The sequence below is a fragment of the Phaethon lepturus genome, unplaced genomic scaffold (genome assembly GCF_000687285.1).
Source record: "Phaethon lepturus isolate BGI_N335 unplaced genomic scaffold, ASM68728v1 scaffold3910, whole genome shotgun sequence".
Taxonomy (NCBI): domain Eukaryota; kingdom Metazoa; phylum Chordata; class Aves; order Phaethontiformes; family Phaethontidae; genus Phaethon; species Phaethon lepturus.
The window spans coordinates 62855-83746 of record NW_010512444.1 but is presented as its reverse complement, the minus strand read 5'-3'; the positions used below and the strand labels follow the sequence as shown (position 1 = coordinate 83746).

The 20892-nt window shown below is 35.4% G+C and overlaps 1 protein-coding gene across 1 annotated transcript in view; it reads left to right on the top strand.

Annotated features, from left to right (window-relative positions):
• Positions 1-20892, top strand: part of SPATA17 (spermatogenesis associated 17) — a gene marked incomplete at its 5' end in the record, with an annotated part of 90597 nt that overhangs the window by 40602 nt on the left and 29103 nt on the right. The window contains 2 exons of the mRNA XM_010286971.1: positions 14307-14510; positions 19585-19736. Of these exons, the coding sequence (XP_010285273.1) occupies positions 14307-14510; positions 19585-19736 (356 nt within the window). The remainder of the gene's footprint in view (positions 1-14306; positions 14511-19584; positions 19737-20892) is intronic.

Sequence of the window (20892 nt, the reverse complement as noted above, 5' to 3'; positions counted from 1 at the left end):
CAGCTGGTGCTGGCACTACCGTTGCTACCCCAGTAGAGGACTTGCAAGTCCACAGTTTGGTATGGAGCAGAAGGCAGTTGTAACTGAAAGGAGCCAGAGTGGGAGAAGTGATGGAAGGAGCAGGGTGGCATGTGTCCTGTTAAGTCATTGAGATCAGGAGAAGATTCCTATGGAAACAGTCTTCAGAGTGCCACAGCTGAAAAAGGCTTTTGCTATTACAGTTTCTCCTGTCACTGAGAAATGGATTGGAGAATCAGCACAGCAATGGATCTTTTCCCTTTACTCTATAGTTTTTTCCCATATAGGCAACAGGGTGAGGTAAAAGAGAATTTTGATTCTCTTTTCTCCAACTTTCCTCTGTTTCTAAACAGATAAAACACATTTACCTTTTGTCAGAGAAAATGAATGTAAAACTAGTCCAGAAAGCCAAAGTTTTTTGTGATACAACATCTAGGAAAGCTTGAGAGCTTTGTCACACAATTACAAAACATATTTTGACATTATTCAGAATGTGATGTTATGCATGGATCACTTATTGCTCTGGTTGGTGGACTGAGTCCCAGTCCTGTTTCCAAACAAACCTGGACTTCCTGCTCTGTGACAAATCATGCTGAGATTAGATGTGCTAGTCGGTCCTCTGATCTGTGGGATCTTCTGTTCTATCTGAATGCTTTAACTACTGAGACCTTGAGAAAAATTAATCATGCAGTTGTGTGTGTATGTCTACTCTTGATTTATGTGCATAATCTTCTTTCTGTTGAGCCCTGTTCAATTAGAGGATCTGAGTCCGACTGAAGAATTGAAGGCTCCTCTGGCCCAGCACCCTGTCTTTGACAGTGGCCAACAGCATGTGCTTAGGGAAGAATAATAAAATGGGGCAATGGGGCAATATAATGACATGCCAAGAATACTCTCCCAGTTTCCAGCAAGCAATAGTTGAAGGACTTGAAGTTTTTTGTTGTAGAGCTTTCCATTTTTTGATGGTTAATGTGTTTGCTTTTTGCCTCTGTATTCCTCCAATTCCTGTCTCTCTTAATAATTGGAGAAGGAATGACCTAAGCAGAGAGAGTGTCATAAGAGATCTAGACCCAGAACACTAACTAGCTCTTTGTGCTTCCTTGGAAGACCAAGTTTACTCATTCTCCTTGCAGTATTGTTTTGCAGCATGCTCATTTCACAGCATATACTATCTCTGGTATTCTGTCACAGGAGAATATGCAACTGCAAAGTGTCTTACTCTTTCTTCACAATTTGCTGAGGTTCTGCAGATTGCCTCTTCCATTCCAAGCAATGGTAAAGTCTGTCGCTTTTCAGGCCTCTTTAGCAGGGTGACAATTTCTCCTGATATCCTTTGGCAGTTTGTGATCAGATACTGCTCATAAGCTCCCAGGTAATTTAGAGCTGCAAGAGAAGAACAAAGCCTATGTGTAATACTAGGCCCTTTGTGTTCTAAGAGTTACAAAATCTATGGCATTTCTTTTAGTAACTGCCAGTAACAAAACATGATCTTCGAGGTCTTTTCCAGCTTTAATGATTCTATGATTCTATGATCCTACGAATTATCTTTTTGGATTGCAGTAGTTCCTTCAGTTTTCAGTGCCTGGTCATGTGTGTCACTGTCTCTCTGTTGAGTCAAGGTCAATGTGTTTAGACATATGGCTGGTATTTGCCTATATTTATTCCCATTGAACCAATGTATTGGAAAAGGATTACTTGTAGGGATGGAATAGCTGGTGCTATGGAATAAGGAAATATTTTTAATGGAACTAGTCTTGACTGAGATAACACTTTCCAGAGAGACATAAACGTCTGAGACACTAACACTTTAATAGTTTAGCATTATAGAAAACAATTTTTAAAAAAAAAAAACCAACCTTAAGAATAATGTTCTGTGAGGAGGAAGAAAATGTTAGCATCAAGTGACCAACAATGAAAAGTTCTAATTTCAGCAATGAGAACCAAGGTTTCCCATTGTTACGCTCTCTGTGTAACACCCATGCTCCATAAACAATTTCACTTTAAGGTAATGGGAGTCATGTAGCAAAATTCTGTGGACTCTGGATTAGGGCTTTTGTGTATAAAGGTGGCAAAAACAGGCCCCAAGGTTACTTTTCATCTTTTGTTTTTCAAACCAGTTTTGTTTTGATTTTCTGTAGTTATTGTAGAACTCAAAATTATATCACATGTATCAATTGTATCAGTCATTATTTCATGTTTGCCAGTTCATAGAGTAAAATATTTTAAATTTGAATTCTATTCAATTATAAGATTTTTTTTATTATGTTTTTCCTGTCAACAGAGATGGCAATTCATAAACGTTACACTGACAGTGTGTGTCCCCTTTTTACACTACTGGAAGTCTGGAGTTAATTCTATTGAAGTTACTGCACTTACATCAGGTGTAAATGTTCTAAGTGAGGAAGAAAAAAAAAGCCACAAAATCCTTCCTGGAGTAGGCTAATGAATATTCAGAAGACACAACTGATTAATATGCTTCTAACCTAATGTGCTGTCCTGTAAGAACTTGAAAAACAATTGGTCTAAAATGACACTGCTTGACACCCACTCTGTCTCTGGACACCTGGCAGTTTTATTCTTATAAAGGTGAGGACTCAGTGGATAAAGCTCTGGCCTTTGATCTTCAGATCCATGGTTTAAGAGACAAGGCTGCAAGTTTGGTCATTTGAGCTTAGTCCCAAGTGAACAGTCCACATCTCAAAATGATTATACATAATTTGTTACTATTGGCAGTGTCTGTTCAGGAAAGGCCAAGGACTGAGCTAGCATGAGGAATGAATTAGCTCTTACCTTTTACATTTTATTTCCTCCCTCTTTACTGTTGTAATTTTATTATCCCATCTCTAAAACATTCTGGGGATGAAATAATCATTCATTATAATTACTAATACTTCCTAAAGATGAACTAAAATGGTAAATTTTTTTTTTAATGTGGGTGCCCCAATCACTGAACATCCCCACCTATCCATGGGTTTAATATCCACTCATCACTTCTCTGCCAAGAATTCAGGTATTTCTGAGTACTTTCCAAGCTTGTACCATAAAAAATCCTATTTAAATTAAAAAGAGAGTGAACCTTCCTAGCTCTCAGGCAGGCTTGCAGCTACATTTAAATAACATTAGTATATAAAGCACTTCATGCTACAGTGTTTTGTTTTTATAAAATATTATTTCCAAAGGATTCTCAATTTACATTAAATCCTTCTTACAGTACTTGTGACAGGTATGTTTGATCAGCAAGCCTTCTTTGTGTATTCATTTCCACATTGGAAGCTAGATGTATCAGTCTATTCGCAGGTATTCACTATAGGAAAATCATTCAACTCTTGTGCCTCATGGGGCACTATAAACACAATTTCAGTTCACTTGAAAGGAATCTCAGTTAATGTTGCTTAATATTTCTGTCAAAAAGAAGGACAAAGTAAGGTAAACTGAAAGCACACAGTAACTGAGCTGTTTGTGATTCTGGAAGATATTGTACCTCAACAAAGAAAAATATTTGTGTCTAGAAGGTTAGTTCCACTAGGTCTGAATTCCAAAAATGACCTTTAAGTGATTTGCACACACAATCAAAAATCTTTAGTTGTCTTAGAATTTGAGTCCAGTTCTTACGCTTTGGGATTACTCATCCTGAGAACATTCAAGACTGTAATTCTGCTACTCAACATAGTATCACGGTGATGTAAAAGGAGGCAAGTGCTGGAAGCCAACATATACCTCCAGAATCTATCTGGTGCACAATCTGCCAAAATCATTTAGTGACAAAGTTTACTACTTCTATAGATTTTCAAGTTTTGCTCATATCCCTTTCAAACAGCCTTTCTTTTTCTCTAAGAAGGGGTAGTTGTCTCCGTAGAGAGGGCAAGTGCAATCAAAGCCAAAACTAAGATGGCAAGTGTGGTGATCTTCATGCCCAGAAAAGGGTAATTCCATAGGTTAGGGAGCAATGGAAAGAGGATGGGAAAGTGCTATCTGCTGATACCATAACCTACCTCCTGTAAGAAATAGATAGTTACGTACCATTTCAGATGTAGTTCTCCCCGGTGTCAGTGAAAAGTGCTTCCTTCCCATTCTGTCTCATTCTAGCACAAGTGCTAAGTGAAAGTGCTTCCAACAGAAATCAGTAATTTCTCCCTTTGCCACACTTCCCAGAAAACAAGATATTCGCATCCTAATTTTTAAAGGTAGTAAGTGAATGAACTTAAAAATTGAACAAATTTAATAATTTTAAGCATGTTCTGTGACAGTACTGCAAACTCATTTTTTCCTAAAGGCTGCTTATTATAAAATCATTGCCATTTGTTTGATAACTGGATAACTGTGCAAAGGAATGAGAAAGACTTTACACTGAAAAATCATCTGTCTTTAGAAAGAGCTTAACACACAATAGGATGTAAAGTTTGAGTGCTGTTTTGTGATTGATCCTATGCAAGCTCAGTTGTTTAAAGGCATATCCATATTACAGGGTAATATTTCTCAGAGCTTCTTCTAAATAGGTTGTTACTAGCCATGTCACTCATACTAAGCCTATGTTATTATAGCATGGTGGCATCTCTGTATCTACCATCTATTACAGCATTTAGCGTCTCTGCATCTAGCATTAGTCATTTAAAAATCCAGTAGCTAGAAGGTCCGTGTACTGAAACTGTCTTTTTTCAGCATCTAAACTGCATAATCTCTATTTGTGTGGATTTTTTCTAGACCACAAACTTCTTGCTCAACTCCTGTGGGTAGGATTAATGGCAGAGTTTAAAGGACAAGCTGTGTGATCTATCAAAAGTGTACATGCTGAGATCTTAGAAAAACATGACCACGTTTTGTGTATTACTGTCAACTGGGGTGGCAAAAGGGCTGGATTGCTGCAGGGTCAGAAAACTGGTACAAGCGAGTTATATATTGAATGTTGGCTTTGTGTATGATGTGGTACACACATTTAAGAAAGAATCTATATTGCAAGGAAATTACAATGTAGTGCAAATATCAAGGAAATAGCTCACACACAGAGTCACATTCACACACACTTGCACAGAGTGGAACTCCACTGACATTCTTGAAGTTGTTACTGGGATAAATTTGGTTGATGTGTAGTAGTCCATCTGGTGTTTATACAAGTTTGATGTGATGTACGGCCTTGCTTAGGTAATTTTTGAAACTATTATATCAGAAGTAGTACATGCAAAATAAGAGGTAAGTGCATAAGAAGAGGGAGGCTAGAAATGGCATGGGAGAAGTCATGAAGATAAAATACTGTACATCTCTCACGGGAAACTCCTGTTGATTAAGAAGTGGCACTGATGGTGTCCTTATTTTAATGACACTTCAAGATGAGTGATGTACACACCAATTCTTTTGTTTTTCAGCTCTTAGGCAAGTGAATAGTATAATGGTAAAGTTCTTTCATTAACTTGCACAGTTTATTCAATATTCAATGCTTTTGTTTAGTATCTAATATATACTGTTAATTTGGGAATTGTGTCTGGCCTGCAATGGACAGGGTGAAAACTGTATACATTCCCCCATCTATTGTTTTCTTTACCTTTATTTTGCATGCTTTCTTTGCTTCCAGTTTTTCTATTTCAACAATCCTTTAATAAAATCTTCATTTTTTCATTTTTTCTTGTTACATCACTCTTTTCTACTCATTCCTGACTACCTTTACTAATCTGACTAACATGGCTCTGTTCCTTCTTCGTTATTCTTTCCTGTATACAATATTATGACCATTCATTAAACCTTCACCTCATTGGCTATTGGTCTCATTGAAGACTCCTTCATTAGACATACTGCCACTTTTCAAGTTGTTAGTCATTGTCTAATCCTATAGGTTTACTACAGCAAATTGTTGAATGAATCCGTCAGAATATATGTCCATGAGGGAAGATTCACATGTAAACACAATGCAGCAGACATAAGAAACAATGAAAAGCAACGAAATGTTACATTGTTTAGTTGTATATATGTATTTCTGGAGAAGTGAATGAATTCTCTATTTAGCAATTTTTTTGTTAACAGAGGAAATTTCCGTATGATTTCCATCTCTATCTGTTAAGAAGAGCTTCTCCTATCTTGTGATATATTGTTGTAGGTAACTTCTGGTGTTACAAATTCAGAGATACTAAATGGTATAATTACAAAGATTTTTCTCAATCCAGTGAGAAAATAAGTGAATTTTGAGTTGATTTTTTCTTACAAAGCTGATCTTTTCCATTATGACAATGAGAGTAGATGGAATTTTAATTTTAAAGATATAAATAAAATCACATTTTAATAAGTGTTTTAAAGCTCTGAAAACTTCTCACAAGCATAATAATTTTAGCCTCAAAATAACACTGTGACATAAGGAAATACTGTCTGTGTGTTCACATGCAGTTATTGAGACATGGAAGAATAAAATCACCTTCAGAGATTATTCTTCAAACTAAGATCTTTAATTCCCATTTATACAGCGTGGTTGTAGAAACAGGTTGGTTCTCAGAGATACCTAGAATTTGTACATGATCCTATACTCACCTGAGCAGTTCTTAAAGAAAAGATTATAACAGTAGTGGAAATTCCCATTCCTGTTTTTAAAATAAAGTCATTAAGCAAGTTAAAATGTATTTTGCTTTGATGTTTTGAAATTGGTTAGAAGTCCAATGAGAAGTCAGTAAGAGAACTTTGAATGCTCTCTGTTTTGTGTCTTCATCATAAGACTATTCTTTCCCATGCCCTCACTCACTCATTCAAGTTATTATCTCTGATCTAGTCAAGTCATCAAGAGCCTGCGTAAAAATCAGATTTGACAGAGTAAGCCTCAGTCAGAGAGAGAATCAATGAAAGGTGGATATATTTTTGGGATGCCTCTACATTTGCTGGGCTGCTCTGTTTTGGATATTGTGCCGCAATGATCCATGCATTAAACTAAGAGTTTGTTTCTCTTTTGCCTTGTTGCCTAAATACACAAGCAGTTGGTACCTGTTTGGAGACACAATTACAGTCTTGTTTCCTACAATTGAACTTAGTGGCTGTACAGGTTTAGAAGTTGATTTTATGGTGTGGCCAGGATAGCGGACTTGAATGTTTCCTTAACACATTGTATAGTACATAAAATTGCAGCGTGGTTTACTTATAAATGTGCATTTAAAACATGATTGCAGTAGTATTTTGATATCAAGCAAACATTTCACAGATGAAAAGAACTGAACCAACCTTTACAATCTGAAGGCAGAATAACAATAATTAATGCTTCTATTACTCAGTTTAAACAGAATATATATTAAGCAGAAGACAGGTAATTAATCCCACTTGAAAGAATATACACTACTCATCACTCATTTATGAATTCTTCAGTCTCTGCATAAAAGCGGTATCTCAAACAAAGCTAAAATATCTTAGGTACAATAACAGGCTAGGTCCTCCAATTCTTATTTAGATGAAATTCCTGAGAGTACATTTTTATAAGGATTACAGGATCAGGCCTAAGGAGTAGCATTTATCTGAATAAAGCTTACACTGTATTTCTTGATTGTTAATATAAAAATGTGTTCCTATTAGTTAAAAATTCACAGATTAATTCTGGTAGAATACATTCTAATGTGGCTTAAATATTTTGATGTTTCAAATTTGAGTTCATGGACATAGTTTTATTATACTTGTTAACAAAACAGTATTTACAGAATTTTTATAGATGGCTTTTTCCCGAAAAAATTTCATATTAAATATATTATCCTTTTATTTTCACTACATATGGAATATTCTGACAGTCTGTGAAGTTTTAAATTCCTTTTCTTTTACAGACGTGGTTGCAGCATCATTTAAACACCTTTTTTTCCCATGAATCACTAATGTTTTAAGGTATTTCTTTTACCTCCTAGAGAAACTATATCTGGGGATTAACAAGATTGTTCACTGGAATTCATGTGGAAGCATAACTGCAGTAGCTGAGAAATGATCATGTTTCCTTTTAGTTCTCAGCAAGAGTAATTGAATGTTGAATATCTTACTAAACGCTGGACTGTGACAGTGTGTTAACACTCCGACTATCTCCTAACAGCAGGGCAATTATTTGCTGAGTGGGATTTTTATAAATCCCCTGGCAGTAGTATGTCCTGATAATTATGATGAAGTGCACTGGTCAGTGTTGATTCAGCAATCCCATCTCTAGCAAATATTTCATTCACAGCTCTCCTTCATGCTTTTACTTTTATGGCTTTTAAAGATCTCTTACCTCTCCTCTCAGCTTGCTTAGTTTTTTTTATAAATTACAATGGAGCAAAAAAAGGATTTTCAAGTTAAGTCCCTATTTTGTTGAAGTCTCTTCCTTCTTGTTTAACTGCTCATTAAAAGAACAAAGTGAGAAACTAGGACTTTATTTACGTTCTTACTGTGACAATCACTTGCAAAGGCTTCCTCCATCAAAGCTATTTTTTTTAAGATTAAATGACTCTTAAATGAAACATTTATATTCATGATATATGTTAATTATTTCAGACTTTCAGAATTTATATGGAAAAGTAATTAGAGTATACCTTTACTGTTGTTTAGTTAAATTACAGTAAAAAATATTGTAAAGATATGAGGATACACTTTCTATTACAGTAAAAATATTCAAAAAATATGAGGATACACTTTCTATTGACTTCATGTTTACATTTTATCTTCAGCTCAACTTCACTGATTTTTAATTTTGCGTGTGTGTAATTATTTGCAGTGCCGTAGCTACACTGTATCTATTAAGGCATATTTTGTTTGGAATTTCATATGTAGGCTTTAAAGGCTCAGCCAAAAAATAAGAAGGAAGAATAAGAAATAATTAATTTCTAAATAAAAATTGCAGCATCTAAAACTGTTAATATTTTATTATACCACTTGCGATCACCGATCTGTTCTGAGGAACTATCCAGCATAATCAACACAGCCTTGTCTTTCCCTGTCAACCTGCACCTTTTTCTTTCCTTTCTTCCTTCCTTCTTTGTATTTCTTTTGCTGGTCCCTTCTTTCATAGTTTAGCTTTCAAGGCAAGCTCCTTAATAATTTCTTTGTTGTATGCTGGGAAAATCAGTTCAGTCTTTCTCTCCATATAGAAATGAGAAACAGGAAAAGACAAAAATGGATATTCTACAGCATAGACTGAGTATAGGATTAGAGGTGGAAGCAATACAGAATATAAAATAAACCCCAACAAATCTTTTCTTCACTAATGTTCATTAATTTAATATTTGTTTTCTTGTGGGGTTTTTTTCTTTCTTTTTATGCCACCATTAATTATAAAGATAAGAAAATGATTGGGGGGAAAGTAAATGGTAGAGTGTTAGAAATGCAAAATGATTCAAAATATTAATGTAATGCTAAGGATGACTGGGTAACAAATGGTACATTTGCCAGTATGCTTGACCTGACACAATTAATATTCCAGGTCATGCTTGGGTTTCCATGATGGAAGGTCTGAGGCAGAGAATTCTAGGGGAAAAATATATCTATTGTGTAACTCATTTCTCTCTCTTTTTTTTTTTTAATATTTTTCTGACAAGTCAGAACCATAGTCTTAAAAAAAATAAAAAAAATCTGTGCTTTCACACCTCATTTGCCATATTCACCACTGGGCCACCATTCACCAGAAGGGCCTGATGCAAGGAGGTCAGTAAGAAGCTATTAGCAGAGTCCCCTCCTGAGATTTCTTTGGTCTTATTGAGGTGGAAGTTAGCATGACAGTACTGCAAATAACTCAGTTGTTGGGTTTTTAACAGTTAGCACAGATTTCCCCATAGTGTTTGTCACTTTAGAAAATTGTACCTGGAAATGAAGTCCCAGAAAGCTGACTTTGACAGAGGCCCTTCTTAGTTGTGAAGAACATGGGTACAGAAAAACATGTCGTTCTCCCTGCAGACACGAGGTACTTTTTGTAACCTATCATAATATTTTGGAGGGTAACATATTTTCTTACAGACTAAAGGTAGGAAAATTATTGGAATCAAAGTATGAGGTAATATCTCAAGACAGATAGTCTTCTATCACTGAAAAAGCATTATTAACTACAATGGCTTTGTAGTTGAGAGAATATTGTATTAAAGTAGGGAAAAGATGAAGTAACACTTTTAACACATTGTGCTGGTCTCAAGAAGATATGCAAATTTATTAAGTACCAAAAGCTTTGATGCTCCAGATTCTTAGATTTCTGCAGACTGCCAGCTTCCTACAGAGGATAGAGTGAGTAGGGCATCCATCAGCACAAAGCACATGTGGAAGAAATTGCAAAAACAAGACTCTGATTTGCAGAGATATTAAAACATGAATGGAAGCAATCTTGCCAGAGATTTGTCTGAACTGGAAAGTAGAATCAAACTTATCCCCCTGCCTCTTCTACCAAACTTTGCCAATTTTAATTCTAGACCTAAAACCTTACCACAAACCTTAGGGAATTTAGAGTAAATTAGTATTAATTTTATCTATCTAGATACCGACTCTGCTGATTTTTCTGCTGTCTGTTTGAATACGTGAACATATATAATTAAAATGTAAAGTAATTAACGAGGATTACTTGAAAAATTATTTAAAAATGCACTTCATAATCAGTTTTGACCCAGATCTTACAAAAAGTTTCAACTGTAGAAGCAGCAACAACTTTTTAAAGTGTCCAACTAGCCTCACTAAAACTCCAAATACTTGTCATAGTTGGTACACCACCTATATGTTTAACCTGATAGTATTTTAAAAAAGAACAACAAAAGATGGCTTTTTGTTAAGATACCTTTTCAGCAATAGTAATTCAAAAGACTGACTCAATGGATTCCCACACTTATTATGGCTAATTTTGTTGTCATTAAAAGTGCTAAAAGCCAATCCTATTTGTGTACCTTGAGATATTCAGCAGCATTTCACAGAGTTTGAACCCTTTACGAACTATAATTTGTTCTACTGCCAAACATTTAAACAAAGAAATGTCAGGTAGAATATACATAGTATCTCAATATAGATTGCAAAATGCAGTTTCAGAAAGCCATTATATTCATGGAGCCATTTATACTTGCTCTAAGTATGACTAACAGAAGCAACACCATTTCTTAGAGTCTGGACAGCACATCATTTTAAAGTTATTCTTCCCTGTAATTCTTCAGAGGAAAAATGTTTAAATTATTTAGGATATTTGTTTTTCCACTTTGCATAAACAAAATCAAAAAAACAAACCTGTGCTATATATATTGAAATAATCTAATTATTTTTTTGTTAAAATTTGCTATCCAATTTGCTCTTTAGCTTTCTTTAAATTTTCATTTTTAAAGAAAAGGCTTAAAAAAGGATGTAAATTTGGGCAGATGCAGCTCTGATCAGGATTTGCTACTGTTCAAAAAATCAATGCCTGCCACCTTCAGAGAGTCATTGTTATGCCGTAGTGGTTTATTCTAGATCATCCTGATTCTCAGTGCTGCACACGGAGAAGTTTTTCTTCTCAAAAATGTTTACATTTTTGGCGATATTGTAGTTTTCTATAAAATATGTGTTTCATAGACATAACATGAGGGAGCAGTAGCTCTCCCGCTAGCTGGGGACCTCTGCAGACACATGGCATGGCTAGAATGCCCAGTCTCCACATTAGGCAGGATACAACAGCTGAACATAGATGACATAGGAATGAGTGGAAATATAAAGTAACAGTACAATGAGCAGTTCAGTGAAATGTGAAAAAAAGGTTGTCACAAGCAATCACTTTTCTATTTTACTGTCATCAACAGAGTGAAGGCAAAAATTCATTGATCTGAATGTAGGCAGATCCGATGGCCATGGTAGGACTAATGGGTGCAGAGCCATAATGACCATGGCATAGAGTTGGTTTGTATATCTCCAGCATGGAATCTCGTTTTTGTGAAAGACCTTGACAGTGGCACTTTATATTTGAGTGAACTTGTGTAACAAGTATATTGCGTAAATGCATTCAATAATTGTGGAACAGTGCAGTAAAGCACGAGACAACATATGGAACTTGTGTTTAATGTGGTGCTTACAGGTCACCAAGTGTTCACGAGCAAAAATGTACTGGTCTGATAAGAAAATTGCAATAGGACAATCTGTGAAATACTACAAAAATAATAACAGTATTAGGAGAATCTGTAACTGTATGAGATGTTTATATGAGTAAGACCCAGACTTGTAGAATCAAACTTTTAAGATGCAGCTGGATTTTACAGATTGTACAGATGGACCTGCAATTTCGCATTCGCTCCAGTGATTCTGCTTGCCTGCTATTTGAAGCATGGATCCCTGCCATTTTATTTTGGCATCCTGAAGAGCTTGAAGGAACAACCAGCAGTTGTTTGGCATACATATGCTTCTACTACTTATCTCTGTTCATGTCCTCTTTCCCATTACACATCGAGACTGATAGTTTATAGGGTTTTCACTAAGAGGGGAACATATAACAGTGGGCTAAAATAAATTGCCATTAGAGCCAGATCACTTACAGACTTGAAGAATATAGCCCATAAAACTTTGAATAGCCTAACAATATTTTGAATAAACTACCATCTCTGAATATTTTTGTCCATTAAACAATAAGCTTTATATGGGCCTTATTTAACTGTTTTGACACAAGAAATTTGAACTTCCCAGTAGGATATGTTAATGAAAAATGCATTAGAGCTAATTGGGGAATGTTCAATCCACTCAACCCCAAGAGATTAATACTTTATGAGGAGGCTGATGCTCTATTTAGTTTTCTCATGGGTCCTTAGTAGTGTTGCAAAGGAGAAATGCAAGACTTTATACATTTACTCTTTTCCTTACATTTCCCCACATCACAAAACTGATTTCTTTTCCTACTATTTTTATTCAATACTTCTTAGCAATGAAATTTATGATAAAAGCAAAGGACAATATACTGAGCAAATCTACTTCAAAGTTCTTAAGAATAATCTGAGTATACTGTTGTAGAAAACATAATTATCCTTAAATCAGCTCAGTATCTTTAAATTAATTTAAATTAATTTATATCATCTGTTTTTTAGGAAATTTAGTGGCTTCGTGCAATATGGTATAGGAATTCTCATGTTTAACAGTTCATAATTAACTCAATAAACTCACATATATCTATTTGGGAATTGTTTATATACAACTGATAAAATCCCTAGATTTACAGGAATTATTTGGGAATAGTCTGTCACATAATTTTGACTTGTTAATGATGTAGATTACTAGTTCAGAATTTGAAATGTATGCTATATTAGTAATTGCTACAGTAGATCACCCTAGTAATGCAAAAAATGATGTATCCTGAAAAAATGAAACATCAAATTCAGTGAAGAATGAATCTTTCAGTTTAATTCACAGTTCAGAATTTTTTATTCTAAATTTTTGGTTTTTGAAACTTTTATACCATTAAAACTAAATACATTTGCATAGTTAAAGGAACTTAATATGAACATGTTATTGGAAAAAAGCAATTACTGTTCTTTTGGTATTCCATACATTTTCTTGTATTTCCTCTTAACTGATCACTTCATTTTACTTTTAAAAATGCTGCAGTTGCCACTGCCTTTGTCCACATTGTGAATCAGCTGGCACAGAGTTTAAGGGGACAAGAGTTATGTTTCCTTGCATAAACATTTATTTTACTCTTTGAGTATGTGTTTGGAAATAATAGGTAATATACTTCTGTTCCTATTGTGTATAGGAATTTAAAGTGGAATTTAAATTGAACTTTAAATTCAAACCAACTATAATAGTTTGCCTTTAAAACTAGATGTAAATTTGTACACTTTTAATTATTTTTTAAGGGAAAACTGGCATGTTTCTTTGACTACTGTTGTGGAAGGTGGAAGATTGAATGTGACTGAAAGAAAACATGAGTTTGCGATACAGGACACTTTTCACAGAATCACAGAATGGTGGGGGTTGGAAGGGACCTCTGAAGATCATCTGGTCCAACCTCCCTGCCAAGGCAGGATCACCCAGGGCAGGTTGCACAGGAATGCGTCCAGTCGGGTTTTGAAGGTCTCTAGAGAAGGAGACTCCACAACCTCTCTGGGCAGCCTGTTCTAGTGCTTTGTCACCCTCACATGAAATGAAAGTTACCCCCATTTGAAGGGCTGAAATCCAGATTATGCATTACATTATTCTATTTAAACCCTTTTGTAACTGTAATGCAGTGCCCAGACATACATTTAAACTATAGATCTATCCCATGTCGGTAGTCATCAGAAACTTTGTGTAGAACTGTTTATTATATTAAGGTTTTTTAATTGGTTTTCTGTATAGAATAAATACAAGAATTATTTTTAAGTTAATTGAAGTCAAAGATAACCCCATCTTCTGCTCAGATTGCAGGCATATACAATTCGCCGTTCAGAAAATCCCCAGATCCAATGGAACTGCTGCTACGGAAGTCAAAGCCATTGAGCCACAGACGGCAGCAAATGAAGGGTCCCTTCACATATGAGATCTATGACTGGCCAACTTGTACAAGGCCTCCGACTTTCTCCACGGCACAGCGTCTGCCACCTATTGGCAGACAGAAACCTCAGGTAACATTTTTCAGTGTCTCTGATGCAGCTTTTGTTCATATCTTTTGTCATAGAATACCTCGACTTGGAAGGGACCCATAAAGATCATCGAGTCATAAAATCCCTTTTGTGGATTTGGTTTTTATATATAGATCTAGTGCTTGCATTCAGGATATAAAGTCTTTGAAACAGATTTGTCTTAAAGAAAAAGAAACCTAGGTGGTATGAAAAGACAGGGAAACATGATTCTTTAGACTTTATTTTTGTCCTTTGGGAAAAAAAAGTAATTTCTGGTATTTCAAAGGGAAGACCTGATATAATTGAATATCAATGTTAAGATTCATTAGAGGTAGATTTCTTAATTTCCAGTTTAAAATTAATAAAAAAAAGGAGAAATGAAAAGTAATAGGACAAATTAACGAGTTGTGATAGCTTTTTATTCTTTTTGCAATTGTTTTCCATATGGAGGCCAAGAGACATCCTCTCAGTATGGAGTAGTTCCTGCTCTTTTGTGTCCACTACCTGTGTGTCAGCTTTAATTACAAAAATTTCTACATTTTGTTCTGCATCACAGCCAAGCTGTAGAGCTCTTCATTCTTAACTGTCATGGTCTCAATTTTAGCTTCAGTTGATGTCAACATATGTCGTAAATAGGGGTTTTTTATCTTCTTTAAAGTAATGGAGATCTCCGAAAAAATTCATCAGAGTGAATGTCCCACAAGATGGCAAAACAGCTTTTGCCACCTTATTATCAAAACCTGCTGGGAATATGCCCAATATATACAGCAGATGATAGACTTTTGAGACCTTTATGTTCCTCACTTGATGACAATACAATGACATGTAGCTTTTGCCAGTAAATGCCTGAAACAGTTACTTTTGGGATAGAAGTATTCTGTCTATTCTGCTATTCTGAAGAATTTTTCAGTTTGCCCGATCTACTGAACCTTCCTCTTACCTTACACATACACTTTCAGTACCACTTTGACTTTGAATGACCACAATGTCTTCAGAATATCTTACACCTTTTTTTGCACTTTGTCCTATATTTAAATTTTCTCTTCCATATTTTGCTTTGAAAGACAATTCTTCTAAATGAATCCGTCTGAGTAACTTTCACTGAAGTTATCATTTAGCTGCAGAAATTAAACAATAATAATGAGCAATAAGCAAAGTATAATATATCTTTATTGGTATTTTACTCCTCTGAATCGATACAGTTATTTTCCCTGTATTATTACAGCCCTTCGTAGAGATGGTCTGAACACGGTCTTAAGTTTGAACTACTGCTGGGTTGAAACTATGTGTATGCATGCCATCTGACACAATTTGCCTGTGGCTTATTGATTGCACCCACATTGCTCTTCAGTAGGGAGAGCCATTGGAGTATTGCCTAACTCACACAGAAGAGGCTTTTCTAACTTTTATGTCATGACTGACTTGTCTGTAGCAGGATGAGTCTATATCAGTGGTGGGACATGAAGGCAAAGGAAATTGGGTTAGAGCATGAGAAGATGCAGGCCTGCCTGCCTCTTCTCTGGAGAAGTAGAGGTGAGCCACGCAGAGATCTGCACTGCTTATAACAGTAAGGATCAGCTTCAGGGCAGTACTGCACTTTTGTCCTTCTCTCTTTATGTTGTCCTCACCTTGACTGCTTGAGCTTCCTCATTGAATGAACTCATTGATGCACATTACGATTGAGACAAAGCATGAGCCAACAAATGGTTTGGGTGATCAGGGAGTTTGGAGTTGAGATAAATACGACATTATAGCTTTATCTCTGGGACCAAAGGGGCTATGACAGTCCTTCAGTAGGATGCGACTGAATGCACTCTCTCAGGATAGAGGGGAAGATTTTGCCTAGCGGACATGTTACAGGAATTGTGCTTTTAAATAAAGTGGGAACTCAGAGGTTTTCCATTGTTAAGTTGCTCTTGCAAAACTGCTTTACTGTACATAAAGTATCTTACAGGCTTGTGTTTGGATCTGGAATATTTTACAGACCTTTCTAAGTTCAGACACACACATAGAAGTCGTGCACAGATAGCTTTTTAGAACAAGCCAGTGAGTTCTGTTTATTTTCTACGCCTCAAAGAGGGAATTTACTATATAATACTTTAATCCTTTCAGCACCCTGGGATGTACACTGTGGGGTAAGTTTTCAAAGCACAGCGCGTGGATTTAGCTGTGCGACTCTTATTGATGTTAATGGGAGTCACACGGCTAAATCCCTGCACAACACTTTGACAATTTAGGGTTGTATGTCTAAGAAAAGGACACTGGTTTGCGCTGATGAAACAGCAGGAAATGAAAATCCATCAGAACACATCATCCTGAAAGTTGTCTGGTGTGACAATAAGGAATTTAATTACTAGATATACTTGTGTCCTAGTTCTCTGTGATAACACTTTTTGGCACCAAGCTTCTTTTTCTAATATCTATCCGGCCTACTGTGAGTCACTTGTTACTTCAGTGTACTTTCAAGTATCTAAAATTTTTATTGCCCATAGGGTTGGATATTTTATATAAGAATGTCAATTATATATGTTTAAAAAAATAAAAATTAACTGTCTATCAGCTTTCTTTTAGGGAAATGGGTATTTAGCATTTTATAGGTAAGCTCAGTGTGTGTAAGATAGTGTATTTAAAAGAAAAATTTTAATGATGCTTATACATGACGTAGATCTATCATTTTTATTACTGAGTTAACTAGAAATACAGTTTGATGGAAACACAGGTGATGCTAAAATTTGTCATCTGTTCATTAAAATGCATTAATAACAGAAAGTATATTGCGATTTTTAGGGGATTTTTTGCATGCTGTTAGCTGTTGTGGAATGGGGGCAGTGAAGATCGTATGATTTCATGTAGATCATAGTTTTTATCATGAGTTTCTGATTTTAAGGTAAAGTAGTAAGAATGCCAATCTGCAAACTTTTATTTAGCAGACTATTCAGTAGCAGGATTTATGCTACTCAGTACAAATTCCAGACATAGAACATGGAGTTGTGTGAGTTGCTTTCAGGGTGAAAACTGTTGGTTGACTCCCTCCCTTCCTTTCCTAGCCTGACCTCTCCAGGAAGATTTCCATTTTGAAGCAGGATGCCTGAAATGCTTGCAGGCACTGCCAGTTTGAAAACATTTGTAAGCACCGTTCTCACAGATTCCACAAATCTTAAAGTCAATCTTGTAAAATGGAAGTAGGTAAATGGATTTCCTAGAGATCTTGTCATCTTAGATATATTCCTTAGCTGCCTATTGCTAGGTAAGTTTCTTCAAATACATGATTCAGAGGAATGGAAAAATCTGCAGGGAATGTTTAGAATTATCTCAGTATACTCCACTTTCATTAGTGACGACACAGCCTTTTTTCAGAGACTTTCCATTAGTAGTTGGACTCTGTTAATTTCATTTGAACTCTGGATTGAGAAAGAGTTAGGAGGTCTTAGAAGTTAAAGATGGAAAAAGCCCCTTGCTTGGATATCTGATTTGGCCCTTAGCCTGGTGGAATATGAGTCAATATTTTACAATGAAGAAGAAATACAATATTCTGAAAAACTGCTTTCTAAAAGGAAACATATTTATCTTCATATTATTTGATAATAATACATGTCTCTCTTCTTTCCTCCATATATCCATTTCATGTAAACCTCTTGCAACAGAGTAATATTTTTTTATTATAACTTTTAAACTTCTTAATAACTTGATCATGAGATTATGTATAACTAGGACATTGCTTACAAGTTTTAATGACCTGTTCTAGTATTGATTATTTTCTCACAAGTGTTAACACTTTTCATTCTGGTTTTAAAGACTTATTGTGGTCATATTAAATGAATGTATTTTTTACACAGACCTAGAAAATAGAAGCAAGAAAATATCTGCAAGAATTGTAAATATTATGCTCATTTGCTTAGTAGGACCTTTAAAAAGATCTGCAAATCATGATGCTGTGCCTTTAAAAAGTAAAGTTCCAATAAAAATCCATTAACTACTTTCAAATATAGCAATCCTCCTGTCCAGCTGTGAAAAGTACTAGATGATACTTATTTGCCATTTGTGTTATTTACGGTCCATGACTTTTATGGTAACTGGTTCCTATTATTGGTTTCTATTAATGTAAAACATAAGTGAACATAAATGAGGCGTGAATCATTTCTTTTTATTAGCCCCACAGTCTTCACTCAGTGCTTGCAGTAACTCCAGCTGTGACTTGTTAGTGATAACCTATTTAAAGAAGGATATCTTTAAGAATAAAGGCTGTGATTAGGATTCTTTGTCTGTTCATAGTTTCACTAGTTCATTGCAGGATCAACAATGATAAAAATAAAATAAAAATTAATTAGCAACACTTCTAAATCTAGAGTTGTCACTAAACTGTCCTGAGTGTAATATGGCACTAATTATTACTGGTTACTGCTAAAAGCAAGACATAGGATACGTCACTTTGACGGCGCAGGAAAGGACTTCCTGCTGCTATTTATCTGTGTTGTTAAGTGGTAGATGCTGATATGATCAGTTGTTAAGCAATATACTCTTGAAAAAAGATACATACATGTATATATAGAGAGACATGTGAAAGAATTACAAGCTCTCTTTTTTTTAAAGAATGAAATTAATGTGGAATTAAACTTTTCAAAAGTGAGCTATACACCAATATTATTCAAGTCATTAGTTTGAATTGTATTAGAAGAATTATATCTTAAGTCATGTATTGAGTACCCTTCCAGGTCGCTTTATAGTTAAACTGAAAAGAGCATGTTTTTTAAGGTAAAACAGACTTAAAAAGACTTAAGCTTTCTGCTTTAGCAGAATCTAGATGCAGTTAATACTTTTTAAAATAATATTTATTTATTTGCATTTAAATAAATCTGGAGTGCACATTTCTCATTCTTAGCTTTAGAGCATGTTGCCAACTTTTGTGTTATCTGTAACTCTCTATCAAAATTAACTGCTTTATTTTGGAAGAAAGATCTTGCTGCACTTCCCAGACATTCTGTGCCCTCTTTCATCAGGGATGTGTCATGAATAAGAGGAAGAAAGGAAAGAACTGCAACCCCACGATAAAACACTTACATTATCCTATACCTTTCAGGGGCCTTTCCGTGATACCGCTGAAGTATTGCAGCAGCGCTACAAACCTTTGGAACCAACCTTGCGAGTGGCAGCATCAATCAATTCACCACTAGAGAAGGCCAGAGAGAAAATGAAAAGGGAGGAATGGAGAAACCGTATACATGACAATGAGTAAGTTCTTTGTTTTTTCTTATATTATTATGAAAATGTTTTCTTTATTCCGTTGCTTTCAGAAACCTTTCATGCCTGACAAAATGAAATGTCAAACCTGACAGCTTACTAGCAAACATTCTATGTACATACTTCTAAATTCTGTGTCCTTAGATTATAAACTGTTCAGGGCAGAGACCCTATCTAGTAATTGTGTGACATCTGCCATCCATACCTATGCACCTATAGAAGAACTTGTAATAATAATAATAATAATATGTGATTCAACAGATGGGCTTAATGGGAAATAAGAAAACAAATGCAAATTCTGTTTTGCCACATGCACCTTGCCAAAGAAAAAATACTGTTTCAGTCTTCGTATTCAGGAAGCTTACAGACTATGGGAAGAAAAAATGGTGTTGCATGCTAATGAGACTTGCTTTCTCCCCCAGTAGACTACCAAAGCTCACTTGGAAGGGACGGGAGCATATGCTGCACATGTTAGAACATGATGCAAAAACCGTAATCATCTTTGAAGCAGTTTGGTTTCCGAAGCCATAGCATCTGTGATAGTGTCAGATGGGCCAGTTCTTTTCCGTACAATTCCAAATACAGACATAATCCATCCCAAAAGATTTAAGGATTCTGTCCCAAAAGATTTAAGGCTATTGCCAAAACATTTCCAATTCTCTTCTTGCCATAATGGAACTCTTTTGTCCAATCATAATAAAAGCTTATTAAGTCACCTGCTCTGCTTTTGTAGTTAGCTAGAAAAAAATGGTGTGTCGTCAACTTTCCCTTGAATTCACTGCTCTTGGCAATCCTTTGACACTTTAATACCAGAATTCAGGACAGAAAGGAATCACTTTTCCTCAGAAGCAGCCTGCAATCCATGGATTCACTGGGACACAATGCTTTGCTATCTTTGATGTGTTTCGAGCTTCTCTATCAGCTCCATGTTGCCATGTGTCAGCTTCAGGACTGTGATTTAAGAATGCCAGAATCAATTGCATTTGCATGGTTTAGTTTCTATGTTTCTATTGTCGGACCTTTTTTCCTCATATTTTCCCTGATTTAATATTAACAGTGACTTTACATGAAAATCCTGCCGAAAAACAGTTTTGAAAGAAAAAGGTCTCAGTTTGGCTACTTTTCCACTTTTAGGCAATGTTATTTT